This window comes from Mustelus asterias, chromosome 20, assembly GCF_964213995.1.
Source record: "Mustelus asterias chromosome 20, sMusAst1.hap1.1, whole genome shotgun sequence".
NCBI lineage: Eukaryota > Metazoa > Chordata > Chondrichthyes > Carcharhiniformes > Triakidae > Mustelus > Mustelus asterias.
Genome location: NC_135820.1, coordinates 51,828,346 through 51,855,373, shown reverse-complemented (window position 1 = coordinate 51,855,373; position 27,028 = coordinate 51,828,346). Strand labels below are relative to the sequence as shown.

The 27,028-nt window shown below is 41.7% G+C and overlaps 1 protein-coding gene and 1 long non-coding RNA gene across 2 annotated transcripts in view; one reads left to right on the top strand and one right to left on the bottom strand.

Moving 5' to 3' along the window:
• The window catches only part of LOC144508532 (brefeldin A-inhibited guanine nucleotide-exchange protein 2-like), a 96,860-nt gene extending 73,142 nt beyond the window's left edge, over window positions 1-23,718 (bottom strand). Inside the window, exon 1 of the mRNA XM_078236542.1 lies at window positions 23,459-23,718. Coding sequence (XP_078092668.1) covers window positions 23,459-23,582 — 124 coding nt within the window. The 5' untranslated portion in view covers window positions 23,583-23,718. The remainder of the gene's footprint in view (window positions 1-23,458) is intronic.
• Window positions 23,719-23,744: 26 nt separating this feature from the next.
• LOC144508535 (uncharacterized) overlaps window positions 23,745-27,028 on the top strand; it is a 40,866-nt gene continuing 37,582 nt past the window's right edge. The window contains exon 1 of the long non-coding RNA XR_013500298.1: window positions 23,745-23,890. This is a non-coding gene — a long non-coding RNA (uncharacterized LOC144508535). The remainder of the gene's footprint in view (window positions 23,891-27,028) is intronic.

Below are 27,028 nucleotides of genomic sequence, written 5' to 3'. Positions count from 1 at the left end.
CGGACAGTGAATGTGCAATATCAGATCACAGGGGATAAATCAATTCCCGTCATACTCAAATGCACACATTCTTTCAGCAAGGGTTGGTGTGCAGGACACAGAGAGGCTATATTGCTAAAAGCTAAAATGATGAGACAGCGAATCTTGAATGGATGGCATCACAGGTAGACCTGACATATTAGCAGAATTTGGCAAGAATACACACACAGACCAAGAACCTCAATTATAATGGTAACCTATTGGAAGAGATAGTGGAGAAACTGCAACTTCTTTGCATCTTTATTGCAACAAAAAGCAACGCACAAGATCAATGTGAATCTTAAGAAACAAACAATAAGGCCTTCTCGGGAAAAGAAATATGCAATTGGCATTTGGAGAAGGCAGGAGCCATCAGCAAAATGCAACTGGGAAAAATATTCAAAATTCCGAATGGATCATTTCATAGTATTGATAGTGGAGTATAAACTCAAACAATGGTGAGAATGTAGAGGGGTAGCAGCTTGCCTCTGAGGGGGCTTCAACAGAGCCCATCTGTGTTCAAGGGCAATCAATTGAGCATTATAATGTCTAAGCAGGACAAGAGTAAAATTCAGGGATCGCCTGAGAAACCCACAAATAGCAAACAGCTATGACAACAGTTAGCCGGGTAATTGGAAAACAGATAACAGTATGAACAATGCTTTTATAATCATGAGAAAAACATTTATGTCACAGAACATTACAACAACATAACAGAGCAGTCAACCAACAAGTATGCGTCAATGTTTCTCCACCGAGGGTTATCAGTTGAATTCCACTCATTTTTTTTCACATCAACTCAAAGCCTTGTTGTTTCCACTGGGTTATTCAGTATGATTCACTCAAAATCAGCCAAACTATTACAGAGAGCAATTTGAAGCGCAAGTTACATTCAGTGCAATTCTAGTTTCCGCATTATGCCCACTTGAAAAGACTTGCCATCCTCCCAGCATGAGTTAATCACTAAGGCATGTAACCACTCATCATGCCTGTGTGCAAGCATTCAAGGAGGCTCAAAATTAAGATTTATTTTAATGCACAAGATATCAAAAGGCACCTCAAACACTTAAAATGATAAGAAATAGTTGATTCACTCAGAAACTGATCTCTGTGCACCAGTGAAACAAGTAAAAAAATGAACATAATCATTTATTTTTGGCTTATAAAAATGTTTTTGTAATAAATCAAATTTCAACTGCATTACTAAATTTGCACCACATTATCACTCGATAATGTGGTGCAATTTTATCTTTAAATTACAAGATAAAATACTGCCTGACAGTGCCGGTTCATAGATTTTACATCTGACAATATGCTATTTAGTTCAACTGGTTACTTAAATGAAACTTTTTAAAAATTCTGAAACCAAGCACAATTTTTGAACCCAATTTGCATCCCGACCACCAAGTGTGCCAACGTGGAAACTTAATACTCTTGCTCTTCAAGAAACTTGTTAGCTAACAACAATGGACTCTGTCTCAACATTTTGTGGTGGAGAATTCCATATTCTAACCACATTTGTGATTAATACTCCAAGCAAGGTCAGAATTTCAATTAACAAACCAAAAGAAAACTTAAAATGTCCATCGGACCACATTTACATAATATATTGCAACTTAGGTAGTTTAGAGCATCAAACCCAAATCTTACTTAAATACAAAAAAAAGAACATGGTTGAACAAATCTTAAAGCCTCAAGAATGTTATGCCTTCAACCAAGAATTTGCCGACTAATGCCTGTGTGCCACAAGCACACCAAAGCCTCAACGATCAGTTCCATATCCAGACAACTCAGACCTTCCTGTGCATCTACTGTTTATTCCTCCACTTACCTTTGTTAAATTCTCCAGGCCAGGGGGCATAGAACCATTCCCTCCTTTGCCAGAAAATTCAAAAATCAGAAAACCAACACTACCTCATATAAAAGCCAAACAACTTCAGTGGTTGGATATGTTCAAATTAGTCTTCATAAAAAATTCTTAACATTTGTTGACACTGGGTCATATTCCAGAACACCCCACCCAACAGCACCGTGGGAGTAAATCATGCACTAGCTGCAGCATTTCAAGGAAGCAGCTCTGTCACCTTGAAGGGCAATTAGCACTGGCCAATAAATTCAGGCCTCGTCAGTGAAGCCAATATCACATGAACATTTTTTTTATTAAATGCAAATCTTTAAGATGAGAAACTAACGTGTTTGACGAGGGAGGATCATGGAGAAAATGTACAGCTGAGGCATTAGAATTAGACCCTGACTGCTCTAATAGTTCCTGTGATCCTGAGAGTGGTTGGGGTGTGGAATGGACTGCCTGCAGTGATAGTGGAGTCAGACACTTTAGGAACATTTAAGCGGTTATTGGATAGGCACATGGAGCACACCAGGATGATAGGGAGTGGGATAGCTTGATCTTGGTTTCAGATAAAGCTCGGCACAACATCGTGGGCCAAAGGGCCTGTTCTGTGCTGTACTGTTCTATGTTCTATACCATTACTCGAGGAACAATAAACCCTATTGGTCTCCTCGTCAATATCAGATCCTCAATTAAGACTGAAGAAAGATTAACAGGTATTATTACATCTCATGGCTGTGCACAAAATGCCCGTTATGTTGGTCAATGTAACAACTGGCTGTCCTTCAAAATAATGAACTGTGACAGGACACAAAAATAGAGTTTTTCACTGAGCCTCTAAAAATCATTAAGAAACCTAGAAAAGCTGACACATGCTTTATAATGGAGAAATCCTAGTCTATTTCAAATCTGCTTTCATGCTACACCAGTGGTTCCTACATTGCAAATCATGGCATCAATTGGGGTCACAAAAACAGCAAATTGCCTCACAAGTTGAGACACTAAAGCTCACATGGCATCTGGCCCTGTTCATCTTTTGATATCTCTCCATGGACCATGGGCTTCTGTCTGCTGCTCCAGAGTCTCCAAGCCCAGTCCTGACCATGAACCTAGGAGCGATGATGCTGAACTTCAAACTCGCAGTAGAACCCCATCAGCCAGATACTGCACAATGACTGAGTACCAAAATCAGCCATCTCAAGACTCTCAACCTATGCTTCTGCCGCTTACTGGCAACAGTCCATGAGCTGCAGTGACTAAGATGAAGTAATGAACTGGTGAATAAATATTTTTAAAAGATGCTTTACAACACATCACATGAATATGAAAGTCTGTAATCTATGCTGATATGATGATTGTCACTATGCTGCTTTACATTAACTTTCAAAGTGTGAAAACGTGGCTGTATTGGAAAATAACAGACCAATAAGATATGCAGTAATTTTTATAGGTTAACTAAATTACAGCAAAATTCTGAAATTCAAAATACAAAATTATATATGCACTATATACTATGCTTGTTCTCTCTCAGGTTAATGCACATTTTAGCTTATTTCAGAAAATTAATGTATATAATGTCACATTCTATCAACCATTTAAATTAACCTTCAACCATAGGACTATAATATCCCAGAAAGCTGAAGCAGATAAAGATGCAAATTCATAGTGTAGAGTGTCATAATTGTTTTGAGCGGTTAAGATATGCAAAGAACATGCACGCAAGCTTGGTGGGGACTGGATATTTGATAAAATATTTTGTTTTTTACATGAAAAAAGCTAACGTTTTCACATCTGTTGTCAAGTACATTATTGTCCAATTTCCCTCATACCAAGTCCCCTCCAAGTTCTTTTAATCGGATTTGCAAAACAACAAGCAAATGAATGCTTTGTGGTGCTGTTCTGATGGACTGATCTTTAGAGTTCAAGACAGTGGTTCACAGCCTTCATTCCATTCCTACACAAATAGCTTCTGATCTTAGCTGTGTTTCAATAGGACTGTGGTGAGCCAAGCAAGGAATACTGTCCCTCTCCTTTTTCAATACTTCGGCTACACTTCACACAGCGCAGTTGCAAGTGACAGTCAGCCTGGGAAATTTCTCCCAAGTGGAAACAACAAACAGCGCCATGCGCTGTTTAAATCCTCACCCTCAGATGACCCAAAAGACTTGACAGAACTATACAACATGCCCATTTTTTTTTCAATAGAACACTCAGATTTTATATTCTATCTTGGCATAAAATCACAACAGTCACCATGTGCAAACTGGAACGGCTCCTCCATCGTGTCCAGAAAAAAAATCAAACTATAAAAATGGAAAAGGCTATTATATCTTTCCCTTCTACAGACCTACAACAACTAATCCATCTTAGGAACTTGTTAGAGTATACCTAATTTCTGCAGGTAAAGTCTGAAATTATAAAGTTATGTGCAATTTCTCCTCAAAACAAATGAATTCAGTCAACCACAGGTAGCAAAAGATAAAATTAATACATCAGTTCAAATTCCTTACATGGAAATATTTCAAAGCTGTTAGACTCAAATTTCATACACATTAAGAGCGGCAAACCAACAATGATGAGCAGTTAAAATATGCTGTAAAAACAAATTCAATCACTAAAAAGTTAACATTTTGTTTGCATTTTCCCCACAAATTCAATTCAAAATGAGGTTTTAAACATTACAGTACAAATTTTACTGCAATCAAAACTACATAGTGGATGCTGGCAATCTAAAACAACAGAAAATGCAGGGAAACTGTGTTGGTTAGGTAGCATCGGTGGAGAGAGAAACAGTTAATGTTTCAGGTTTGGGACTTTTCATCAGAACTGGGAGAAGTTAGAGATGTAACAGATTTTAAGCCAGGAGTGCTTGGGACAAGGACAAAAGGACGGTCTGTGTCGCAATGGAAGGCTGGAGAGATAGAATGACGGAAATGTTTGTCCTCCAGGGGCAAAGGGAAAAAATGGAGCGAGAGAAAAACAAAGAAACAAAAGATGTGCCTGGACCAGGTTTGCTGCTGACTGAAAGACAAAACCTGAAACAAACAGCGAAAAGGAAACAAAATGGGGGACAGAGTTCACGATCTGAAATTGTTGAATTCAAGGTCGAGTCTGTACAGTGCCTAATTGAAAGATGAGGTGCTGAACCCAAAGCTTATGTTGAGCCTTACTGCAACAGTGCAGTAGGCTAACGACAGATGTCAGCACAGAAGCAAGGTGGAGAATTAAAACGACAGACCACAAGCAGCTTGGGGTCATGCTTGCAGACTGAAAGGAGATGTTTCACAAAATGCTCACCCAGTCTGCATTTGGTCGCACCAAAGTAGAGGATGCCGCCTGATTAGCAGCAGTTCACTGAAAAGTGACAGACCCGAAATGTTAACCGTTTCTGTTTCTCTCTTTACACTGATGCTGCCCAACCTGCTGAGTTTTTTTGATTTTATTTCAAATTTTACTGTCATCTAATGAAATACAACTGAAAATGTCTTGCGTTTGAAGAGCCTGAGAAACATTTTCACTGAGAAACTTAGAACCTCTCTGTTCAATCTGTTGGTACTGCCAGAAATATCGCTGCTACTTCAAAGAAACATAGGACTCAGGAGCAAAGGTAGGTCAGGAGTGGGCCATTCAAGCCTGCTCGTACATTCAAGAAGATCATGGCTGAACTGATTATGGTCTCAACTTCCAACTACACCTGTATGCTGTGTGGTCTCAAAGGAGTTCCCAACTGCACCTGTGCCTGCAAGTCCCAAGATACTGGAGCCATGGCGTGTACATGCCGCAAATTTTCCCAGCAACCATCAGCTGTTTTCATCATGGTTAAGGCAGTGAATTCCAGAGCTCAACTGAACATTCTCGGAGTGGCAAAGTCAGTTTGCCACTCCGCCCCTAGTTTTTTTAAGCTTGATTTTTTTCCCCATCTGTCTCACCCAACCTTCTGTCTCAGGCCAGGCAAGATCCAGGGCCTAGCTTTGACAAATAACTCATGTGTAAGGTGACCATGCCCCCTTTTTTTAAAAAAACAGCACGAGCTGCCAAAATCAGGTAAAATTATAGTTAATTGAAGTCTACGGGTGTTTTACAGGTCAGGGAAAAGGCAAGTGTATCAGGTATGATTTGGAGGGTGGTGGGGGGCAGGTGGGCTAATGGGAAGGAAAGAGTCCTCCAATTGTTCGTTTGCCAATCACCCCAAAATCAGACTGTTCATGTTACTGATCCTCCAGCCAGTGGAGCCAATTTCTGCTTATTTACTCTGTCAAAATTTTTCAGAATCATGAACATCTGGAATGGATCTGACCTACTTTGCATAAAGCCAAGTTTTGGGGCCATTCCGGTAAACACCCACTGCAGTCTCACTAAGGTTTTGAGATATTTCTGAAATTGTGATACCAAGAATCACCAATACTCCAGGAGAAGCTGAGCAACAGATTTATTAAGGTGGAACATAATTTCCTTGCATTTGGGGAAAGCACAAGAGGAAAAGGAAGAGAGAGAAGGCAGAGTGTAGGAGAAGGAGCACAGAAAACAAGAATGTAAGGAACTGAGAGCTGGCTCTCTTCCTGACCCACACTCTACATCTCTTCACTTCCCCACCTTCAACCGGAGGTTGAGAGAATGCAAGGTTCGGAGGGTGGGGAAGGAAGAGAGAATGAGCACCCGGGAGAGAACGAGAGCACGAGGGCACAAGAGCAGACTCGAGAGCGAGGGCCAGTTAGAGATAGACACATAAATTAGGGAAGAGGGGTGTAGGAAAACAGAATGACTGGTATTGTGGGTTCATTGTTGTTGGTGTCTGATTCTTTTCATTTTTCACTTAATTTCTTATTGAAGTGTCCTTCATATTTTAACTGTTCCTAATAATCCTGTTCTGTCCAAGAAAGTGATAGATAAAGGGAGTTGCAACCTCAAGGAAATACATTTTCCACAAGCTCCTTCTTTGTGCAAATCTGTGCTATGCTGCAGAGCTCAACATACAAAATTTTCTTATAAATTGAATCTGCTTAGCCTGAAGAAAATGCATTAGACTAAGTTTAGTGAGACACCTTAATACATATATTTGTCTCATTAAACCAGTGCAACTGTAACAGAAGATGCAGAAAGAGGCCATTTGGCCCAATGAATCTGCACCGACTCTCCAAAAGAGCATTCCATCCAGTCCTCACTCTGCCTTATCCCCGTAACCCCGTGCATTTACCAGGGCAAATCCACCTAACCTATACGTCTTTGGACATTAAGGGGCAATTTTAGCAGGGCCAATCTATAGCACAGAAATTTTGTTACGAACACTAACTTACCATCTCATCGAAAGCAGAGATCAGGAGCTCAAAGTCCTAACAGGCCTTGGGATTTCCACACATGTGCAGACCAGAAGCAAGCTGCACATGCTCAGTTCTGCATTTTAAGTTCTTTGAGCCGAGGATTGGCCCAGTGCGACTGTGCATGAAGTGTGAAGGACATGTGGTCAGGAGCAGAGTACCTGTGAAAAAGGGTCCCAGGCAGAGGACAGGAAGAGATCCCCAAAGAATACAGGGGACAGGGAGAGCTCCCAGTTGAGTTAAAGAGAGGGGAGAAAGAGACTCCAATTAAAGAAAGACTTTAAGTGAAGAGGGCGTAGGAGAAGCCCTGGCGATCAAAAAGGGCTTGAGAGGAGCCAAGGAGAAAGGCAGCGAAAGGTTGGTAATGCTGTGCTGCAGGCAACTGGGAAAGATACCCTTTTAGAATGGCGGCGTTCTGATTGCCACAGCCAAGGAACTGAAGAAGTGCTTGTGAGTTGATGTTTGATTACATATTCGGTAATCCTGGGGAATGGGATCTTGGGAGATGGATCTGAAACCCTGCAAGTTGGGGTGTTGTTGAGGCCCTCGGCGTTGGAGCGACTTATGGAGAGAATTCCAGGGCAAGATCTTCAAAAGGTAAAGACTGAATCCCTCGTGAGAGGGACACAGAGGATCAGTAAGATTGATTGACTCAGTGTTTACTGACATCAGTGTGGGTTGTTGAGAAATCCATGGACTCTGTGCAATGTGTTGTGTTTGACTACAGTTTTCCTATTAATTCTCATATGCCCCATTTTAACCCTGAATATTAGAGCTGAAGATAGATATTGCAACTTGTTTTGTGAGGTTATATAGTCAAGTTTATTTTTGTTTGTTCAAACCTGTGGAATCTTGCGGCTTTGTTCACTTAGCAAGTGTCCTGAATCTCAAACTTATTCAACTTTAAACAAAACGTTATTGGAGCCAAACTAGATTTTACCAACAACTTGGGGGCCCAGTCTAGGATTATAACACATACTGAAGTCAAGCAAACTGAAGGAAACCCATTAGGCTGCTTCTGGCTGTCAGTTATTATAATCTATCATAAAACAATGGAATTATCACCTCCCCAGGCATTATTATATTTTGATTGCAACAATCCTGCGCAATGTTGGCTTTGAGTTCATGTTGTTGACTAAGAAGTGGCTATATACGCTGTATGACAATTATATGAGCCTATAGAACACCTAATTAGAGATAGGCGGCACACAAAGTGACAGTTCTGGGAGCCAAATCTGCCTAAATTAGTGTTTCAAAGCATCCTTGCGTATTACCACTGATCCAACATAGACATTGGTAAACACAGCAAATGCACAATTGAAACAAACAAATTATGTCTGTGCAGTACTTTTGACTGCATAAAGCATCGCTAGGCACTTCAGAACAGCATTATGCAGTGGCACAGTAGTTAGCACTGCTGCCTCACAGCGCCACGGTCCTGGATTCGATTCCAGCTTGGGTATCTGTCTGTATGGAGTCTGCACAGGTTTGCTCCAGGTGCTCCGGCTTCCTCCCACATTCCGAAAGATGTGCTGGTTAGTTGCATTGGCCTCAGTGTATCCAAACAGGCGAAGGAGAGTGGCAACTAGGGAATTTTCACAGTAACTTCATTGCAATGTTAATGTAAGCGTACTTGTGACACTAATACATTAAAAAAAAACATTTTTTTAAAAATGCTGCTGAGCCCTATGAGGAGATATTATGGAGGATTATCAAAAGCTAAGATGGTTTTAAGGAGACTCTTAAAGGAAGAAAGCAAGGTATAGAGGTGGCTAGGTGCAGGGAAAGAATTCCAGAGCTCAGGGCCTCGGCAACAGAAGTCATGACTACTTACGATAAAGCAATTGAAATTAGGGATGCTCAAGAAGCAAGAATTAGAGAAGCACTGATATCTCAGTGTTGTGGGCTTGGAAGAAATTACAGATGTAGGAAGTGGTGAGGCCATGGAGGGATTTAAAAACAAAGATGAAAATTTTAAAATCAAGATGTTGCTTGTGCCAATAGAAATCAGAAAGTACAGGGGCGACAGGGAAACGGGATGTTGTGGCTCAAGACAGGAGACAGGTATATAGGCCAGCCAGGAGCATGTCAGAACAGTCAAATCTAGAGGCAACTAAGGCATAAATAAGGGTAAGACCAACAAATGAGCTGAAACAGACACAAAGTCAGGTAATGTGCAGAGCTTGGAGTAGGTGATTTTAGTGATGACAGAAATATGTGTCAGGAGCTTAACCAGCAGTCAAAGGTTGGAAACAGATTGGTTTCGTCTCATGAAAAAAATCTGATGAAGGTTCATCCAGACTCAAAATGTTAGCTCTGTTCTCTTTCCACAGATGCTGTTCGATCTGCTGAGATTCCCGAACTGTTTCTGTTTCAGATTGCAGCATCCACAGTAATTTACTTTTAACTCAATGGTTTAGTCTCAGGACTGCGCCAGGGAAAGAGATGGAGTTGGTAGCAAGGGAGTTTGGAGTGGGACCAAAAGCACTAGCTTCAGTCTTTTCAATTTTTAATTGGAAAACATTTCTGCTCATCCAATACCAAAAGTTGGATCAGCAATTTGGTGATTTAAATAACAATGGATAAGTTGAAAGAGGGAATGTTGAGATAGAATTGGTGTCGTCAGCGTACACATGAAGCCTGTTGCTATGTTTTTGGATGGTGTAACCGGTGGTGGCAGGGAACAACACGCAGATGAGAAATAGAAGTGAGTCAAGGATAGATCTTCAGAGGAAACCAGAGGTAAAGGTGCAGGAGCAGAAAGTGAGGCCTTTGCAAGTGATACTCAAGCTATTAGATAATAACGGATCCAGGTGAGTGCACCATCACCCAGCTGGACAGCAGAGAGGTGTCGGAGGAGGATGGTGTAATTAACCATCAAAGGTTGCAGACAGGTGAGAAGGAGAAAGAATCATTTACCTTTGTCTCAGTACACATTTCGATATTATGGCAGAGGTAGGAAACTGATTTCAAACACGAAGATCTGGGAAAGATGGGTATAGATTTCATAGGTGACAACATATTCAAGGAAAGGGGCTTCAGGATAGGACAGTCGTTTGCAGTAATAAATTGAATGGAACACCAAAAGCATGTGTTTGCAATACGTCAGAGTACCTTTGTTTTAGTTTATGAAACATGGGATGTAAACATAAGATCCATGGTCATGCACCATTTGGCAATTAGATTTCAAAATCCATTAGGAATATTTTTCAACTGCAAAAAAAAATCAATGCAAATAATGGCTCGAATGTCTCATGGAAACATACTGGACGGTATTAGATTGTAGTTTGTTCATTTTAAATAGGAGTTAATGCATCAAACGAACAATTTTATAAACATCTGAAAAATCACTGATTTGGGGGTCATGATTCAACACTTGTTTGAATAATTGAAGATTTAATAATTCAAGGAAATAATTCACTGAACTGCCTGTAAGTAAACACAAAACTAAAAAATGTATTGAAGGTGCAGCCTGACCAAACCATGGTACAATTTCAACATGCCAATTTTGCAATTTGGCAATATAGTTCAGCATTCTGTCCACTTTGATGCAACTTTGCCATGGATTTACATTCTAAGTGTTAGTTTATCATCACTCTCATCTTGTTCAGTCTCCTACCCAACACTACTCATTGGGTAATTGTATATCCAACACTTTGCTCATGTCAGTAATAAATTTATCGGTACTAAATTACATGCAATAGTTTTACTCACTTAAACATTTTGTCTAGATTCTTCAATGCCTCATTACTTTCCCAATTTATGTATTCCTTCCTTGGCCTCTTCCCCCTTCCATCAGCAGCAGCACATCGGTTAGCACTGCAGCCTCACAGCACTAGGGACCCAGGTTCGATTACAGCCCCAAGTCGCTGCCTGTGTGGAGTTTGCACGTTCTTCTCGTGTCTGCATGGGTTGCCTCCGGGTGCTGTGGTTTCCTCCCAAGGATGAGCAGGTTACATGGATTGACCATGCTAAATTGCCCCCGAGTGTTAGGGGGACTAGCCAGGTAAATGCATGGGGTTGCAGGGACAGGGCCTGGCTGCAATTGTCGTTGGTGCAGGCCAAATGGCCTTTATCTGCACTGTAGGGATTCTATGATCATCCCCAAATTGTACTGAATTTTCAACACCAAGTGGCTAATTTAGATTAGAAACCAAAGCAACAGTATTAAGCCGAGCAGCGCATTCAATACATTTCCCCAGTTTTAACTACTGTTATCTGCTATTTTCTCTCTTGCAACCAATTCCCGATCTTACCATGGGGATTCAATGCTGTGAACTTGCACAGCAGCTTCCTGTTGAACATACAGGACCAGAGGTTAGTGAAGTAGGTTCCATTATAGTAAAAGCCTACAAAAATAAGGAAAAAAACTAGCTGGTCCATTAAAGCCTATTCAATAGGCCGTAATGAAATATGCACAGCATATGCCTGCAAGCCCCTCATAAAAATCAGCCAGGCAATCTCCTGGAAGGGACAATATGAAGAGAAAAATAAAAGCAGAGCCAATTTAATGAATTTTTTTTAAGAATTCCTCTCCATTCTTTAAACAGTGACCAACAAGTTCCATGAGGCCATGGGATTCAGGGGAGACAATCTCAACTGTCAAGACTGGTTTTCGTTCCTTCATCGCATGATCATTGGTCATTTAATAACAATCCCTAAATGTACTTAAGAATATAAGAAATAGGAGTAGACCACATGACCAATCGAGCTTGCTCCACCATTCAACACCATAATGGCTGATCCTGGGTTTCAACTCCAATTTCCCACCCACTCTCCAAATTCCTTACTGAAAACTAACTGGGCCAATTACTTTCAGCTTCCGCACACGGGCAGCTGGAATATGGACGATAAGTTACGAGCCGATTTGCTCTGCCCCTCTAGAAATTTTGTCACACCGGTACCTTACACAAGATTCAGCATTTGAACATACGAGGGCATGAGGTTGTGCTAGATGCCCAATAAAAACACCAGGAAAAGTTAGGACTTTTCCATTCCAGAGCAAAATGAATTTTACACAATCTAGCATGTCATAATTTCGAACAAACAACTTCCCTGCCACTGAAATTTTTTTTCTACCACTGTCTTGTTCCGTCAGAATTTTTTAAAAGTTTATCTCCCCCTTAATTTCATCTTGGTTCATTTTCTGTACATGACTCCCACTGAACACTCACTTCCAGATCCAGACTCTGCATATTTCACTTGAGATTCTTCAATCTGGCTGAATTAAGGCTGTTGCCTGCCCTATTCACACAGGTCCCAGATCCACGTTGAGGCTGCCGCACACTTTCGGGCTCCTAAATTCTCTGCGTTGCCACGCAATACCCACAAGAGATTGATCACTGACAGCAAAACTCAGGATGTGGAGATGCCGGCGTTGGACTGGGGTAAACACAGTAACAGTTTTAACAACACCAGGTTAAAGTCCAACAGGTTTATTTGGTAGCAAATACCATTAGCTTTCGGAGCGCTGCTCCTTCGTCAGATGGAGTGGAAATCTGCTTCCACTCCATCTGACGAAGGAGCAGCGCTCCGAAAGCTAATGGTATTTGCTACCAAATAAACCTGTTGGACTTTAACCTGGTGTTGTTAAAACTCTTACTGAGCAAAACTCAGGCCATGAAGCATTACAAAAATGCACAAAACTTGGAGGGAATCAACAAAGTTTTATTTTAATACTTGTTTATGAGTCATTCCATTTAAAAACAACAAACCGGTTCACTTGAAAACTCTAAAAGAAGCAAATCTTCAGTAGTGTTTGTACCGAGCAGTAGCTTGAGTATGGAATGCTGTATTCTTTAAGTATTACACCATGTTCTGTGAAGCTGATGGCTACAGTCTATTTCTGATCCAAGTCCTCCGGTTGTCTCATGTGGGCTTCATTTGTTTGGGTGTGTATCTGAACGAGGGATAGGTTCAGACTGAGATGGCTCAAATTGAACTAATGCTGCATCTGCAACACTTTTTACTTCCAGGCAGCAAACACTTGTGAATTGGGATTGAACTGTCTCCACAATCACTAACTTATGCACCCCTCTCAGAGGCATCTAGGTGGAGGGACAACATTAAGAGGTTTGAACACCACCCAGAAGAGTTCTGTAACACTTCCTCTGCATTTCCATTATTCTCACGAGCTTGCTTGCATCTGCTTCATCCACTTCTTCCATTCATTTGTCACCACTTCTTTTTCCTGTCGTTCAGTTCCTTTGTGTGCATCTGTTACGATCATTCTTCCCCTACTTCTCACTGCTCCTTGTCCTTCCTTTTCGTTCAGCGATATTTTATTGCTAACCTGGAAATGTTGCTTTTTCTTCTCAGTCTCCTGCATTCAGCTAACTTCAAGTAAACATTAAATGCTATTAATGCAAAAGATTGCTCTGCTCTCCAGGTAGCTCACCGCCTCTTGTTTTTCACTGCATTTTATAATAACATTAGGGATATTCTTAGAATGTCAGTCATACAGGTTTACAGCATGGAAACAGGCCCTTTGGCCCAACTTGTCCATGCCTTTTTTCAAACCCCTAAGCTAGTCCCAATTGCCTGCATTTGGCCCATATCCCTTTATACCCATCTTACTGTCTAAATGCTATTTAAAAGACAAAATTGCTCCTGCCTCTACTACTACCTCTGGCAGCTTGTTCCAGACACACTCAACCTTCTGTGTGGAAAAATTGCCTCACTGTACCCTTTTGCATCTCTCCCCTCTCACCTTAAACCTATGTCCTCTAGTTTTAGACTCCCCTACCTTTGGGAAAAGATATTGACTATGCCCCTCATTATTTTATAGACCTCTATAAAATCAGCCTCAAGTCTCCTACTTTTCAGGGAAAAAATTCCCAGTCTATCCAGCCTCTCCTTATAACTCAAACCATCAAATCTCAGTAGCATCCTAGTAAATCTTTTCTGCACTCTTTCTAGTTTAATAATATCTTTTCTATAATAGGGTGACCAGAACTGTATGCAATATTCCAAGTGTGGCCTTACCAATGTCTTGTCCAACTTCAACAAGACGTCCCAACTCCTGCATTCAATGTTCTGACCAATGAAATCAAGCATGCCGAATGCCTTCTTTACCACTCTGTCCACCTGTGACTCCACTTTCAAGGAGCTATGAACATGTACCCCTAGATCTCTTTGTTCTATAACTCTACCCAACGCTCTACCATTCTGAGTAAGTCCTGCCACGATTCGATCTACCAAAATGCATCATCTCGCATTTATCTAAATTAAACTCCATCTGCCATTCAGCCCATTGGCCCAAATGATCAAGATCCCATTGCAATCCCAGATAACCTTCTTCACTGACACCAATCTTGGTGTCATCTGCAAACTTACCAACCATGCCTCCTATATTCTCATCCAAATCATTAATATAAATGACAAATAACAGTGGACCCAACACCGATCCCTGAGGCACACTGCTGATCACAGGCCTCCAGTTTGAAAAACACCCCTCCACAACCACCTTCTGTCTTCTGTCATCAAACCAATTTTGTATTCGTTTGGCTACCTGACCCTGGATCCCGTGAGATTTAACCTTATGCAACAACCTACCACGTGGTACTTTGTCAAAGTCCACGTAGACAAATCAACTGTACTGCCCTCATCTACCTTCTTGGTTATCTCTTCAAAAAACTCAATCAAATTTGAGACACATGATTTTCCACTCTCAAAGCCATGCTAACTGTCCTTAATCAGTCCTTGTCTTTCTAAATGCCTGTATTTTTGATTTGATTATTGTCACATATATTAACATACAGTGAAAAGTATTGTTTCTTGCACGTTATAGACAAAACATACCGTTCATAGAGAAGGAAACGAGTGAGTGCAGAATGTGTTACAGTCATAGCTCGGGTGTAGAGAAAGATCAACTTAATGCAAGGCAAGTCCATTCAAAGTCTGACAGCAGCAGGGAAGAAGTTGTTCTGGAGTCAGTTGGTACGTGACCTCAGACTTTTGTATCTTTTTCCCGATAGAAGGTGGTGGGAGAGAATGTCCGGGGTGCGTGGGGTCCTTAATTATGCTGGCTGCTTTGCCAAGGCAGCAGGAAGTGTAGGCAGAGTCAATGGATGAGAGGCTGGTTTGCGTGATGGATTGGGCTACATTCACGACCTTTCGTAATTCCTTGCGCTCTTGGGCAGAGCAGGAGCCATACCTAGCTGTGATACAACCAGAAAGAATGCTTTCTATGGTGCATCTGTTATCGTTGGTGAGAGTCGTGGCTGGCATGCCAAATTTCCTTAGTCTTCTGAGAAAGTAGAGGCGTTGGTGGGCTTCCTTAACTATATTGTCGGCATGGGGAGACCAGGACAGGTTGTTGGTGATTTGGACACTTAAAAACTTGAAGCTCTCGACCCTTTCTACTTCATCCCCGTTGATGTAGACAGGGGCATGTTCTCCTTTACGCTTCCTGAAGTCGATGACAATCTCCTTCATTTTGTTGACATTGAGGGAGAGATTATTGTTGCCGCACCAGTTCACCAGGTGCTCAATCTCATCATTGTTTGAGATCTGACCCACTACGGTGGTGTCGTCAGCAAACTTGAAAATCGAATTGGAGGGGAATTTGGCCGCACAGTCATAGGTGTATAAGGAGTATAGTAGGGGACTGAGAACACAGCCTTGTGGGGCACATGTGTTGAGGATGATCGTGGAGGTGTTGTTGCCTGTCCTTATTGATTGTGATCTGTGAGTTAGGAAGTTCAGGATCCAGTTGCAGATGGAGGTGCCGAGGCCCAGGCCACGGAGTTTGGAGATGAGTTTTGTGGGAATAATAGTGTTGAAGGCTGAGCTGTAGTCAATAAATAGGAGTCTTGTTATCTAGGTGTTCCAGGGTTGAGTGCAGGGCCAGGGAAATGGCATCTGCTGTGGACCTGTTGCTGCGGTAGGCAAACTGTAGTGGATCCAGGTAGTCCAGGAAGCTGGAATTGATTTGTGCCATGACGACCTTTCGAAGCACTTCATAATGATCCTGTGGATCCAGTCTCTCAAAATAATTACAAAAAAATATCCTCACTCTTGGTTGTAAAAAAGGTGAGGAAAAAGATCGATGAATAGGAGGAAATTCAACAACATGAGCTGGATTTCAGTGAGTCGCGAAGCAACATAACTAACCGTTGACTTTGAATGTAACAAACAGGATAAGGATTAGGCCATATGCATTTCTCAAGCCTGTACAGCCAATCAGATCATACCTCAACTACACCCCTGCCTTTTCCCAATAACCTCCAACTCCCCAGTAGTTCAAAAATCTGACCACCTCGGCCTTAAATATTTTCAATGACTCTGCCTCCACAGCTCTCTGGGATAGATAATTCAAAAGAATTGTTACCCTCAAGAGAAGAAACTCCTCACCTCCATCTTAAATAGGGCATCTCTTATTTTGAAACTGTGCTCCCTGGTTCTCACACCCCACGGAGGGAAACATCCTCTCAGTATCCACTTCATCATCTTCCCTCAGAATCTTACATACTTAAATAAAATCATCTTTCATTCTTCTAAACGGCAATGAGTAAAAGTCCAATTTGCTCAACCTTTCCTCATAAGCTAACCTCTTCATCTCAGGAATCAACAGAGTAAACATTCTCTGAGGCGTCTCAAATTCAGGTATTTCTTCCTTAAAAAAAAGCAGGCCAAAACCATATGCAGTACTCCAAATGTGGTCTCAAGATCAAGCAATCTCTACGGTGCAGACTTCCCCTCACCACCAGCTGTATGAATCTGGTGTCAAGTCAAGAGGGTTGTCTCCAGCTACAGTGATGCAAGCAAACAACCACACTGAAGTTTTCTCACAGGCAGCTAACCAAGTAAAAACCATTGAACCAATTTTACAGACAGCTAAATAAATATTTATTTATGATTGTTCCATAATTATTGGAATAAGGTAGAAGTTAAAATATCAAGCCAATATTACAAAATGAAAGCTGAATTTTATTTCATGATCTGACATTCCACAAATATAAAATTATTATTTCAAGAACAGTAAGGCCAGTAATTATTGAGTATGCTATCAAAAACCCAGCTATATCACATTTGACGCATGAGAATATTTTCAAGCCTTTTTATTACAGCAAGGCTAAGTGTATGAAGAAGGCCCTTGTCAAGTTCAGTGATTTTTATTTGATTGCAGTCTATTGGGTAGTGCAGGTGGTCAGGAGGGAACAACTTCAACAGCAGATCCTCTGGGAGAAGTGCTGAATCAATTACTGCAACTTAGGAATTTTCACACTTCACTGCATTCATGCCAACTCTCCAAACCGCTGTCAATTTCAAGAGGTGCAATGACAGTGAATGCTGACAGTTTGTCTGTCATTATTACAACATCCAAGCCATTTAAGGTCAGAAGGGTAAATGTAAACAGCTGCTTACTATTTAGTTTTGCAACTGCAATCATTTCAGTATTATAATTTTAAGATCGACAAAATCATAAGAAAATGTTCAAAAGAGTTAAAAGCTTTATCACCTAATAAAGGCCAAAAAAAATTCCATGGAATAGATAGGTGATTTTTAACCCTTGGGCATTTAACAGCAAGAGGTCAAATCTTTGAGATGCGGATAATCAAGAGAAAAGAAACTATGAAAGCGCTTCACAGATCTTGCTGGACTGAATAATATTGGGCAAGGACTGTCAAAGGAGCTAGAAGATTTTCATTCAAATACATTTTGTGAAAAAAAAAGGTGTTAGACTGGCAATTTTGGATAAATAGGAGTTAAAATAGAATTAACTATAAAGGGTAATCTTCAGGATTAATCCGCAAGAGCATAGAATGTAGGGGCGGCACGGTGGCAGTGGTTAGCAATGCTGCCTCACAGCGCCAGGGACCTGGATTCAATTCCGGCCTCAGATGACTGTGTGTGGAGTTTTCCTGTTCTCCCCGTGTCTGCGTGGGTTTCCTCCGGATGCTCCGGTTTCCTCTCTCGGTCCAAAGATGTGCAGGTTAGGTGGACTGGCCATGCTAAAATCGCCTCTTAGTATCAGGGGGACGAGCAGGCCAAATATGTGGGGATAGTGCGGAGAGGGGTGCCTGGGTGAGATATTCTTTATGTGGAGATGCCGGCGTTGGACTGGGGTAAACACAGTAAGAGTTTTAACACCACCAGGGTAAAGTCCAACAGGTTTATTTGGTAGCAAATGCCAACACCAGGTTAAAGTGCAACAGGTTTATTTGGTAGCAAATGCCTGTTCACTCCAGCTGGCGAAGGAGCAGCGCTCCGAAAGCGAATGGCATTTGCTACCAAATAAACCTGTTGGACTTTAACCTGGTGTTGTTAAAACTCTTACTGAGATATTCTTTCACAGAGTTGATGCAGACCCTATGGGCAAAATAGCCTCTTTCTGTACTGTACAGGTTTTATGGTTCTACTGCCATATCTCTTGATATTTTTAATATGTAGAAGTCTATCATTGTCAGTCTGGACATATTCAATGACTTAGCCCCCACCATCCTCTGGGGCAGAGAATTCCAAAGGTTCACCACTCAGTGAAGAAATTCCTCATCTCAGTCCTAAATGGCCTGCCCCTTATTTTGAGACTGTCCACTAGTTCTAGACACACTAGCCATCTATTCCATCAAGCCCTGTAAGAATTCTGTATGTTTCAATGGGATCATCTCTCATTCTTCTGAACTTCAGAGAATAAAGGCCCAGTCTTTTCCTCATAGGACAAACCCTCTATTGCAGGAATTAGTCCAGGAACATTTGCTGCATTCCCTCTCTAGAAAATATATCTTTCCTTGGGTAAGGAGACCCAAAACTGCACACAATGCTCCGTGCAGTCTCACCAAGGCTCTACACAAGTCATCAACCTCCTTGGCTTTGAGGAGGAGCAGATCAACCTGGGAGTATGCATGCACAAACTGTTGAAGGTGACAAGCCCAAACCTAGAAAACGGGTTAAATCCTGAGGGGCAGAAGAGTACAAAAAGGAAAAGGTTATGATAAAACTTTAATAACTAATTCATAATTTGTGCCCAATTCTAAGTACCACATTTTAGGAAAGAAGTGAAGGCATTGGCAGAATGCATTTATGAGAATGGTTTCAGGGATGTGGGAACTTCAGTTATATGGATATATTGGAAAAGCTGGCACTGTTCTTCTTATAGAGGGGAAGAGGTTTGATAGAAGTATTCAAAATCCAGAAGGATCCGGACAGAGTTGATGGAGGAACTGTTCCCATCATGGAAAAATTAAGAAGCAAAGTGGCAAAAGAATTAAACACGACATGAAGAAAAACTTTTTTGCATATGATTGGTGAGGAACACTATGTCCAAGAGTGTGGTGAATGCAGAATCAATCATGGTTTCTAAAAGAGAATTGGATAATCATCTGAAAGGTTTGTAGAGCTTCAAGGAAAAGGCAAGTAAATGGGATTCGCTGAGTTGCTCTTCAGAGACACATGAAGGCTCAAAGCTCTCCTTCTCCCCCCCCCCCCCCCCCACCCCCACTGTTCTGTGATTCTAAGGATTATGTTCATCAATACAACATATCTGCATTGCTAAAATACAGCTGTCAAATATGAGTATTAAAATATCACTACAACAGCCATGACCCAATAACATCCTTGTCTCTAGCTCAAATCCCAATCCAGAGACTTGCGTACCAAGACCCAGGCTGAGACTCAAGTGCATTTCTGAGGGGGTGTTGCACTGTTGGAGATGGTGTTTTTTTGTCCAAGTTAAACCAGACCCCTTCTGCTCTCTCAGGTGAGTGCAAAACAGCTCAAGACACAATTTTGAAGAGCGGGGTGTTTCCGTCAATATTTATCCCTCAATCAACAATCGCTGAAGCAGATTATCTGATATCATATTGCTGTTTGTGGGAGCTTGCTAATCAGCTGCATGTTCACCACATTACAACAATAACGAGACTTCAAATATATTTCATTAGCTGCAACTGTTCCGGGATGTTCTCTGGCCATTACAGCTATTGAACGGCAGGAAATTTGGAACTTCAGCTTGAAGTGGTGAGGTTTCACAGGAAAGCCCAAGGATAAGAAACTGAGCCAACAGATTAAATGGAAGGAAAGGGTATGGCAGCGAGTGCTGACTGCGGTGTCCAGAGATGAACGTTAGTTTTGTTGTCCAACTTTCAAATTTATATTGCTGGCAAGTTCAAAAATCTCAAAGCAAAGTGATTAAATTCACAGAACATATTTAACAAGTTGGGACTGTTGAACCAAGATGGTTATCAGAGACCAGTCAAGTGAGTTAGATAACTCTGAATGGTTGAAATACTGAGGGATGAACTACAATTTTGATGGGTGGAAAATATTGCATAGAGGAAAAATTGCAGAATCACTCAGTGAATGTAAAAAATAAAGATATCTAGCATTACGAGCAAACTTGACAGTCTAATATTGCTGAGCTACAATAAACAAGGCCAATAGGATGCTTCTTACCTACATAGCTAAAACTATAAGTTAGAGGGAGTCATGCCTAATATGCAGTGTCACATTGATTCTGGTCATCAAGCTGCAAAGCATATATTTTAATATTGCTACTACGAAGAACCATGATACTCTTCCCTAGCAATAAAGGGATGTATTATGAACAAACATTGGAGAAACAATGGGCTATTTGGTGACTTAGTCTCAGAAGTAGGGGCAGCAGAAGTGCACAATATAATAATTGGCACAGGAAGCATAAATATAGAACATTACTTCAAAGTAACTTGCTGATATAGGCCTTGGGGCCACAAGCTTTAATTGGCAAAAAGCATGTTCAGGATGAGTACCATAATTTGATTTTCTTTGGACATTCTCTCCGTTAGGGGAAATAAAAAAACTGCAATTATCAACTAAATTGCTGAATAGCATGATGGGGCACTGTAGATTCCCCGCCCCCAAGGTACACAAGCTAGGAGGTATTAAAAGGCTCAATCGAAACATAGATATTGTCAGGTTTAACTCTGGCCCACATCATGAAGACATTGGACTAACTCCTACTCCAGAGGCCCAAGCACATAATTTCAGCTGCCACCTCAGTGGTGCCATCCTTCATAATACACAGTAAATTGACTCCCCATCCACCAACTCAGGTGGATATTAAAGATGCCAGGAATTATTTCAAATAACAGGAAATTCTTCCAGTATCCAGATCAATAAACTCATTAAAACAGCCCGATTCAAAATCTGTTAGATCTCATTTTTTTCAGTTCTGATGAAAAGTCAAACACAAAAATTAATATTGTTTCCGTCTCTATAGATGCTACCTGACCTAATGAATATTTCAACAACTAATATTTATATATCTAGCATTTTCTATTATACTTTTGTTATTTTACTTTCGCACTACACCACATTATCTGGTCCATGACCAAGATCACCTATCACCATGTCTGTTACATCCCCCTGCTTCAGCTCATGTGCTGCTGAAACCCCCTAAGCCTGACTACTCTAACATACTCCTAACCAAACTCCCATGTTCTACCTTCTGTAAACTCGACTGATCAAAAACTCTGTTGCCCATATTGTAAATTGCACCAAATCCTATTTCCTCTGCTCACTGACCTACATTAGCTTCCAGTTAACTAATGCCTCCATTTAAAATACTCAACCTCATTCTCAACTATCTCCATGGCATTGCCTCTCCACAGCTCCAAGGTGTTCCAGTTCAACAGTCCCGAGATATCCATGCTCTTTAACTCTGGGTTTTTGAGCATCCCTTATTTTAATCGCACTACTACTGACAGCCATGCTTTTAGCTGCCTAGGCCCAAGATCTGGCAATCCCTTCCTAAACCCCCCTGCCTTTCTTGTGCTTTCTTCCTTTAAGACACACCTTGAAACTTAACTCTCTGATCAAGCTTTGTCGTCTGCCTGAATAGATCTTTGACGAACTCAATTTCATATTTTGTTTTAAAATGCCACTGTGTAATGCCTTGGTATCTTGTATTGTGTTAAAGGCACTAAATAAACACAACTTGTTGGTACTGGATATTAGTTCATGGCAGTTTGTAGGACCACAAGTTACGCAATTTAGCTTCCACGTTGTCCTACGTTACAGCAGTGACGACACAAAGTAGTTAATTGGTTGCAAAGTACTTTGGCACATTCTGTATTAACAGAAGATACTTTGTAAATGCAAGTTCTTTCATTTGTCAAAATACTATCATGTAATGTACCAGAGCCCTACAAGTACCATCTGTATAATTAATATTTGAAATATGTTGTGCAAAACATGCATCATTTGCAACAAAATTTGTCATGCTGTACCATTACTACTGTGCTGTTACTTGCAAACTTCTACCATATCTTGTCCCAGCAATGCACACGATTCAGCTATGTGCTATTGACATTTAAGCACACACAAATTTCACCATCAAAATAGCCCTGTGAGAAGTCATTTATACTCATTCTGAGGTTCCACACTACAGTTCAACCCATTACAGGAATGTGAAATTAACTTTAGCCAAGAAACAGGTGTCATAACAACAACTTGGCTGCTCACATTGCTCAGATCTTTCCCAGTTTACAACTGGACATTTACATCCGAGGTAAATTACATACAATTTCACTTCAGAACTTCAGACATTTAAACACACATTTTGCAACAGTGCTCAGTTTACTAACTGCCACTAACTGTGATAGCCCAAACTTACACAGTGAGACTAGTGAACAGACTGCCAAGGAAGATAAATGTGTGGGTGGTATGGTAGATTTCACAGAAGAAATACATAAATGGGTGATGAAAAAGCGACTGCGGGATATCTATTTTCTAGACTGGTCAGCAGCACCAGAATCTTTTCCAATCTTGTACGTTCAAAGCCTACATTTACCAACCCACAGAAAAGTGGTTTCTAATTCCTTGAACAGAAGGCTCATTTTAACTCTCAACGAGTAGTGCTTTCAAAATGCGAAAACAAAAATACAAGGGTCAAAGGCATATGGGTCGTCCCATGCAAAATAAACTTAGCTGTCAATGTTTTAAAATTCATAAAAGGCCGGATCGGGTTAAATGTAACCAGTCGCAGGGTGTCATGCATCTGACTAATGCCGGTAACAGCTGATGTCTCAATTGGATGTGTCTTGTCAACACGGTTTTAATCACGGAAGTCAAGTGAGAGAGGCATTCTCAGAGAAGCGGGCGAAGGCCTTATCCTCGCCAAGTTGCAGATAGCTCTGTTGCCCTGGAGTTGAAGTTGGTGCCAGTCAAATCCCTGACTCGGTTAAGGGAGAGGAATGCGCTAAATGGGCACGTTAACACATTTCGGAGCCTGGATTTTTTTTTTTCACCAAACCTCCCCCCTCCCCTCCTCGCTCAGCCCAACCAGGAAACTCACCCAAGGCCACCTCGCAGGCTTTGCGGAGCTGGGAATGGTGAGTTTTCCTCACGTCCTTGTCGGCCAGGATCTTCTCGAGCGCTCGGGTCAGAAACATGTTTTTCGTCTTGCTGCCCTCGTGCATGATTTTCCGGCGGTCGACGGCAGTGAAATGGCGGGGAAGGAGGCGGCGGCAGCAGCAGCAGCAGCGGCGGCCGACGATCTCCTCCTAAGGCTCAGGCGCCGCCATGTTGGCAAGTCAGCACGTGACCCGCAGCCGATGCCTGATCCTTGACCCTCGCCCCGCCCCCGCGCGACCTACGCTTGGCGTCATGGAAACGGAGGCCCAGCTCCCCCCTCAGCCCAGGACCAGAGTGTATAGACAATGGTCAACCCAGGAGAGGGAGTGTCCTGTGGAGGGTACCCCCCCACTGGTCTGGATGGAGAATGAAGGTAAATTGAAAGTTTTTCATAAGTAACCAGTAAATATTGTCAAAAGATACAAAAGTCTGAGAACACAGACTTACTCTATGAACAGTATGCTTTGTCTGTATAACGTGCAAGAAACAATACTTTTCACTGTATCCCAATACACCTGACAATAATAAATCAAATCAAAGTCACTGCAACACTATCAGTGGGATTTTACGGCCCCGCTCAGGCGAGACTGGAAATTCCGACCCGAGGTCAACGGAGATTTCCATTGTCGGACCTTCCCATGCGCCGATTCTGTGGCGTGCAAGGTAGTCGGGTTCTGGTCTATATTAATTTCATTTGATTTATTGTTGTCACATGTATTGGTATACAGTGAAAAGTATTGTTTCTTGCGCACTATAGAGATAATGCATACCATTCATAAAGAAGCAAAGGAGAGAGTGCGGGATATAGAGTTACAGTCGTAGCTCGGGTGTAGAGAAAGATCAACTTAATGCGAGATAGGTCCATTCAAAAGTCTGACGGCAGCAGGGAAGAAGCTGTTCTTGAGTCGGTTGGTACATGTCCTCAGACTTTTGTATCTATTTCCCAATGGAAGAAGGTGGAAGAGAGTATGTCCGGGGTGCTTGGAGTTGTTAATTATGCTGGCTGCTTTTTTGAGGCAGTGGGAAGTGTAGACAGTGTCAACGGGTGGGTGACTGGTTTGAGTGATGGACTGGGCTTCATTCACGACCCTTTGTAGTTTCTTGTGGTCTTGGATAGAGCAGGAACCATACCAAGATGGGATACAACTAGAATGAATGCTTTCTGTGATGTATCTGTTCAGGTTGGTGAGAGTCATAGTGGAAATACCAAATATCCTTAGTCTTCTGAGAAAGTAGAGGCGTTGGTGGGTTTTTTTAACTATAGTTTCTGCATTTTTCCTGGGGGGCCAGGGCAGTTTGTTGGTGATCTGGACATTTATTGTGCATCCTCCTTTCCTTCTCCCCTCTGTATTCTATGAACGCTATGCTTTATCTGTATAGCACGCAAGAAACAATACTTTTCGCTGTATACAAATTCATGTGACAATAATAAATCAAATCAAAGTAACTGTGCTATACAGACAAAGCATAACATTCATAGAGTACATAGGGGAAAAAGAAAGGAAAGGGTGAAGAATGTAGTGTTACAGGTAAAGCCTCGGTTTAACCTTATTGGCTACCCTGATCCTTTACTCTACCCTAGCTTAGGGAACCAGGATTGCAGGCGTCAGCGTACCCCACAAGGAATGGGCGAGCCTCATCCCCTGCCTGATCATGGTTTCACCCCTGGGAGATCCACCTGCCTGGTCATTGACTCTCCCCTGCCAGGTAACAACCGACTCAAGAACAGCATCTTCCCTGCTGTCATCAGACTTTTGAATGGTCCTATAATACATTAAGCTGATCTTTCTCTTCACCCTACATGTAACTGCAACATTATATTGTATCCTTTTACTTCTCCCTTATTCACTCCATGAACAGTATGTTTTGCTATGTAAACTGCACAAGAAACAATACTTTTCAATATATCCCAGTACATGTGACAATAATAAATCAAATCAAAAAATTGAACCATTCAACCATCATTTGTTTTCAGTAAAACACCCCAATTATTTTAGTCTTTTCGTTGAACTATTTGTGCACCTCACTTATTAAAAAGTTCAGTCCAGACAAAGTGAGATTTGCAATCTGTCTCATCTTTTTCCACTCGAGTGCTTAGTCATTAAACTTATTACCTCTGCTCCCATTTTCTGCCTGCATAATTTCACGACATTTTGCATTCACATTTTTCCATGATAAATTTTCATGTTCACTTTTTAATGGTATGGTCATGCAGTGGCTATACAATCAGAGGCCTGGACGAGTAATCCAAGGAACCTGAGTTAAGATCCCACCATATCAGCTGGAGAATGGAGTGTGATTTTTAAAACTCTGGTCATAAAATCCTGGTATCACTCGTGACTGGGAAGCAATTGGGTTGTCGTAAAAACCTAACTAATATATAAATGTAAGGGACTGAGGAAAGTTTGTGGGGAAGACAGTTACCAGTGTTCTTTGTCCCTTGTGGGTTTCAGTGTCCTGTTTGCCGGGCGGGTGCTGTGAACAGGATACTGTTGGTTGAGTGATATGGGCTGGGCCAATGGGATTGCTCTGGGGGCGGGAGGGAAAAAAAGGCGCCAGGAAGTGAAGCAGCTGCAGAGAGAGAGCTTTTTCCAGGCAGTGAGAATTCGGTTTGGAGGGAGAGGCAGCCAGGCGTTCCCCTGCCTGTTCTTTTCATTACCGACGAGGAGGACAGCCTTCAGCGCACTCGACCTACGTTGCTGCACGGATAGCTCGCGGCACCTCTGCCTCCTGCGGCATCATCTTCCACACGTGTGTCTCTCCTGGACTGTGTGTGGGCGTCGTGAGTAACTGGTGGGGACTATACAGTCCAACTGGAACAGTATCTACAAATGTGTTACTGAGGATGAGTTTCCCCATATGTGCACCAACGGAGGGCCCCCAACGGTTATAGATCAGAGCTCACTGTTTTATGTCTGTTAATGATATGTGTTATTACATTTATTTTTGATATTCCGATTACAGTACTGACATTTATGGGTAAACAGGGAATTAGCCAAATCAACATCAACCGCTAGGAATTCGGGATCCTGTTGATTGAATATTTAAATAGTAGCCCCATATAGTGGTCAGCAGGGGGTTACATAAACATCCTGTCATAACCAAGTTATGGTGTTATATTATTTCAATATGATTTAGGAACTCTTGATGGGATTATCTGATCTCATTTGTGCCCACTCTGCTGCAAGTGAGAACGGAGAATTTGGCATTCTAGCCAAAACTCCACCAGTACAGCTCCGCCTTCAACATCATTATTCCAACAAAACTCATCTCCAAACTCCATGCGCTAGTTCTCTGCTCCTCCCTCTGCGACTGGATCCTCGACTTCCTAATCCACAGACCGCAATCAGTAAGGATAGGTTGTTAACAACACCTCCATGATTATCCTCAACACCGGTGCCTCACCAGGCTGTGTAATTAGCCCCTTACATTATTCCTTATGCACTGATGACTGTGTGGCCAAATTCCACTCCAACTCCATTTTCAAGCTTGTTGATGACACCACAGTAGT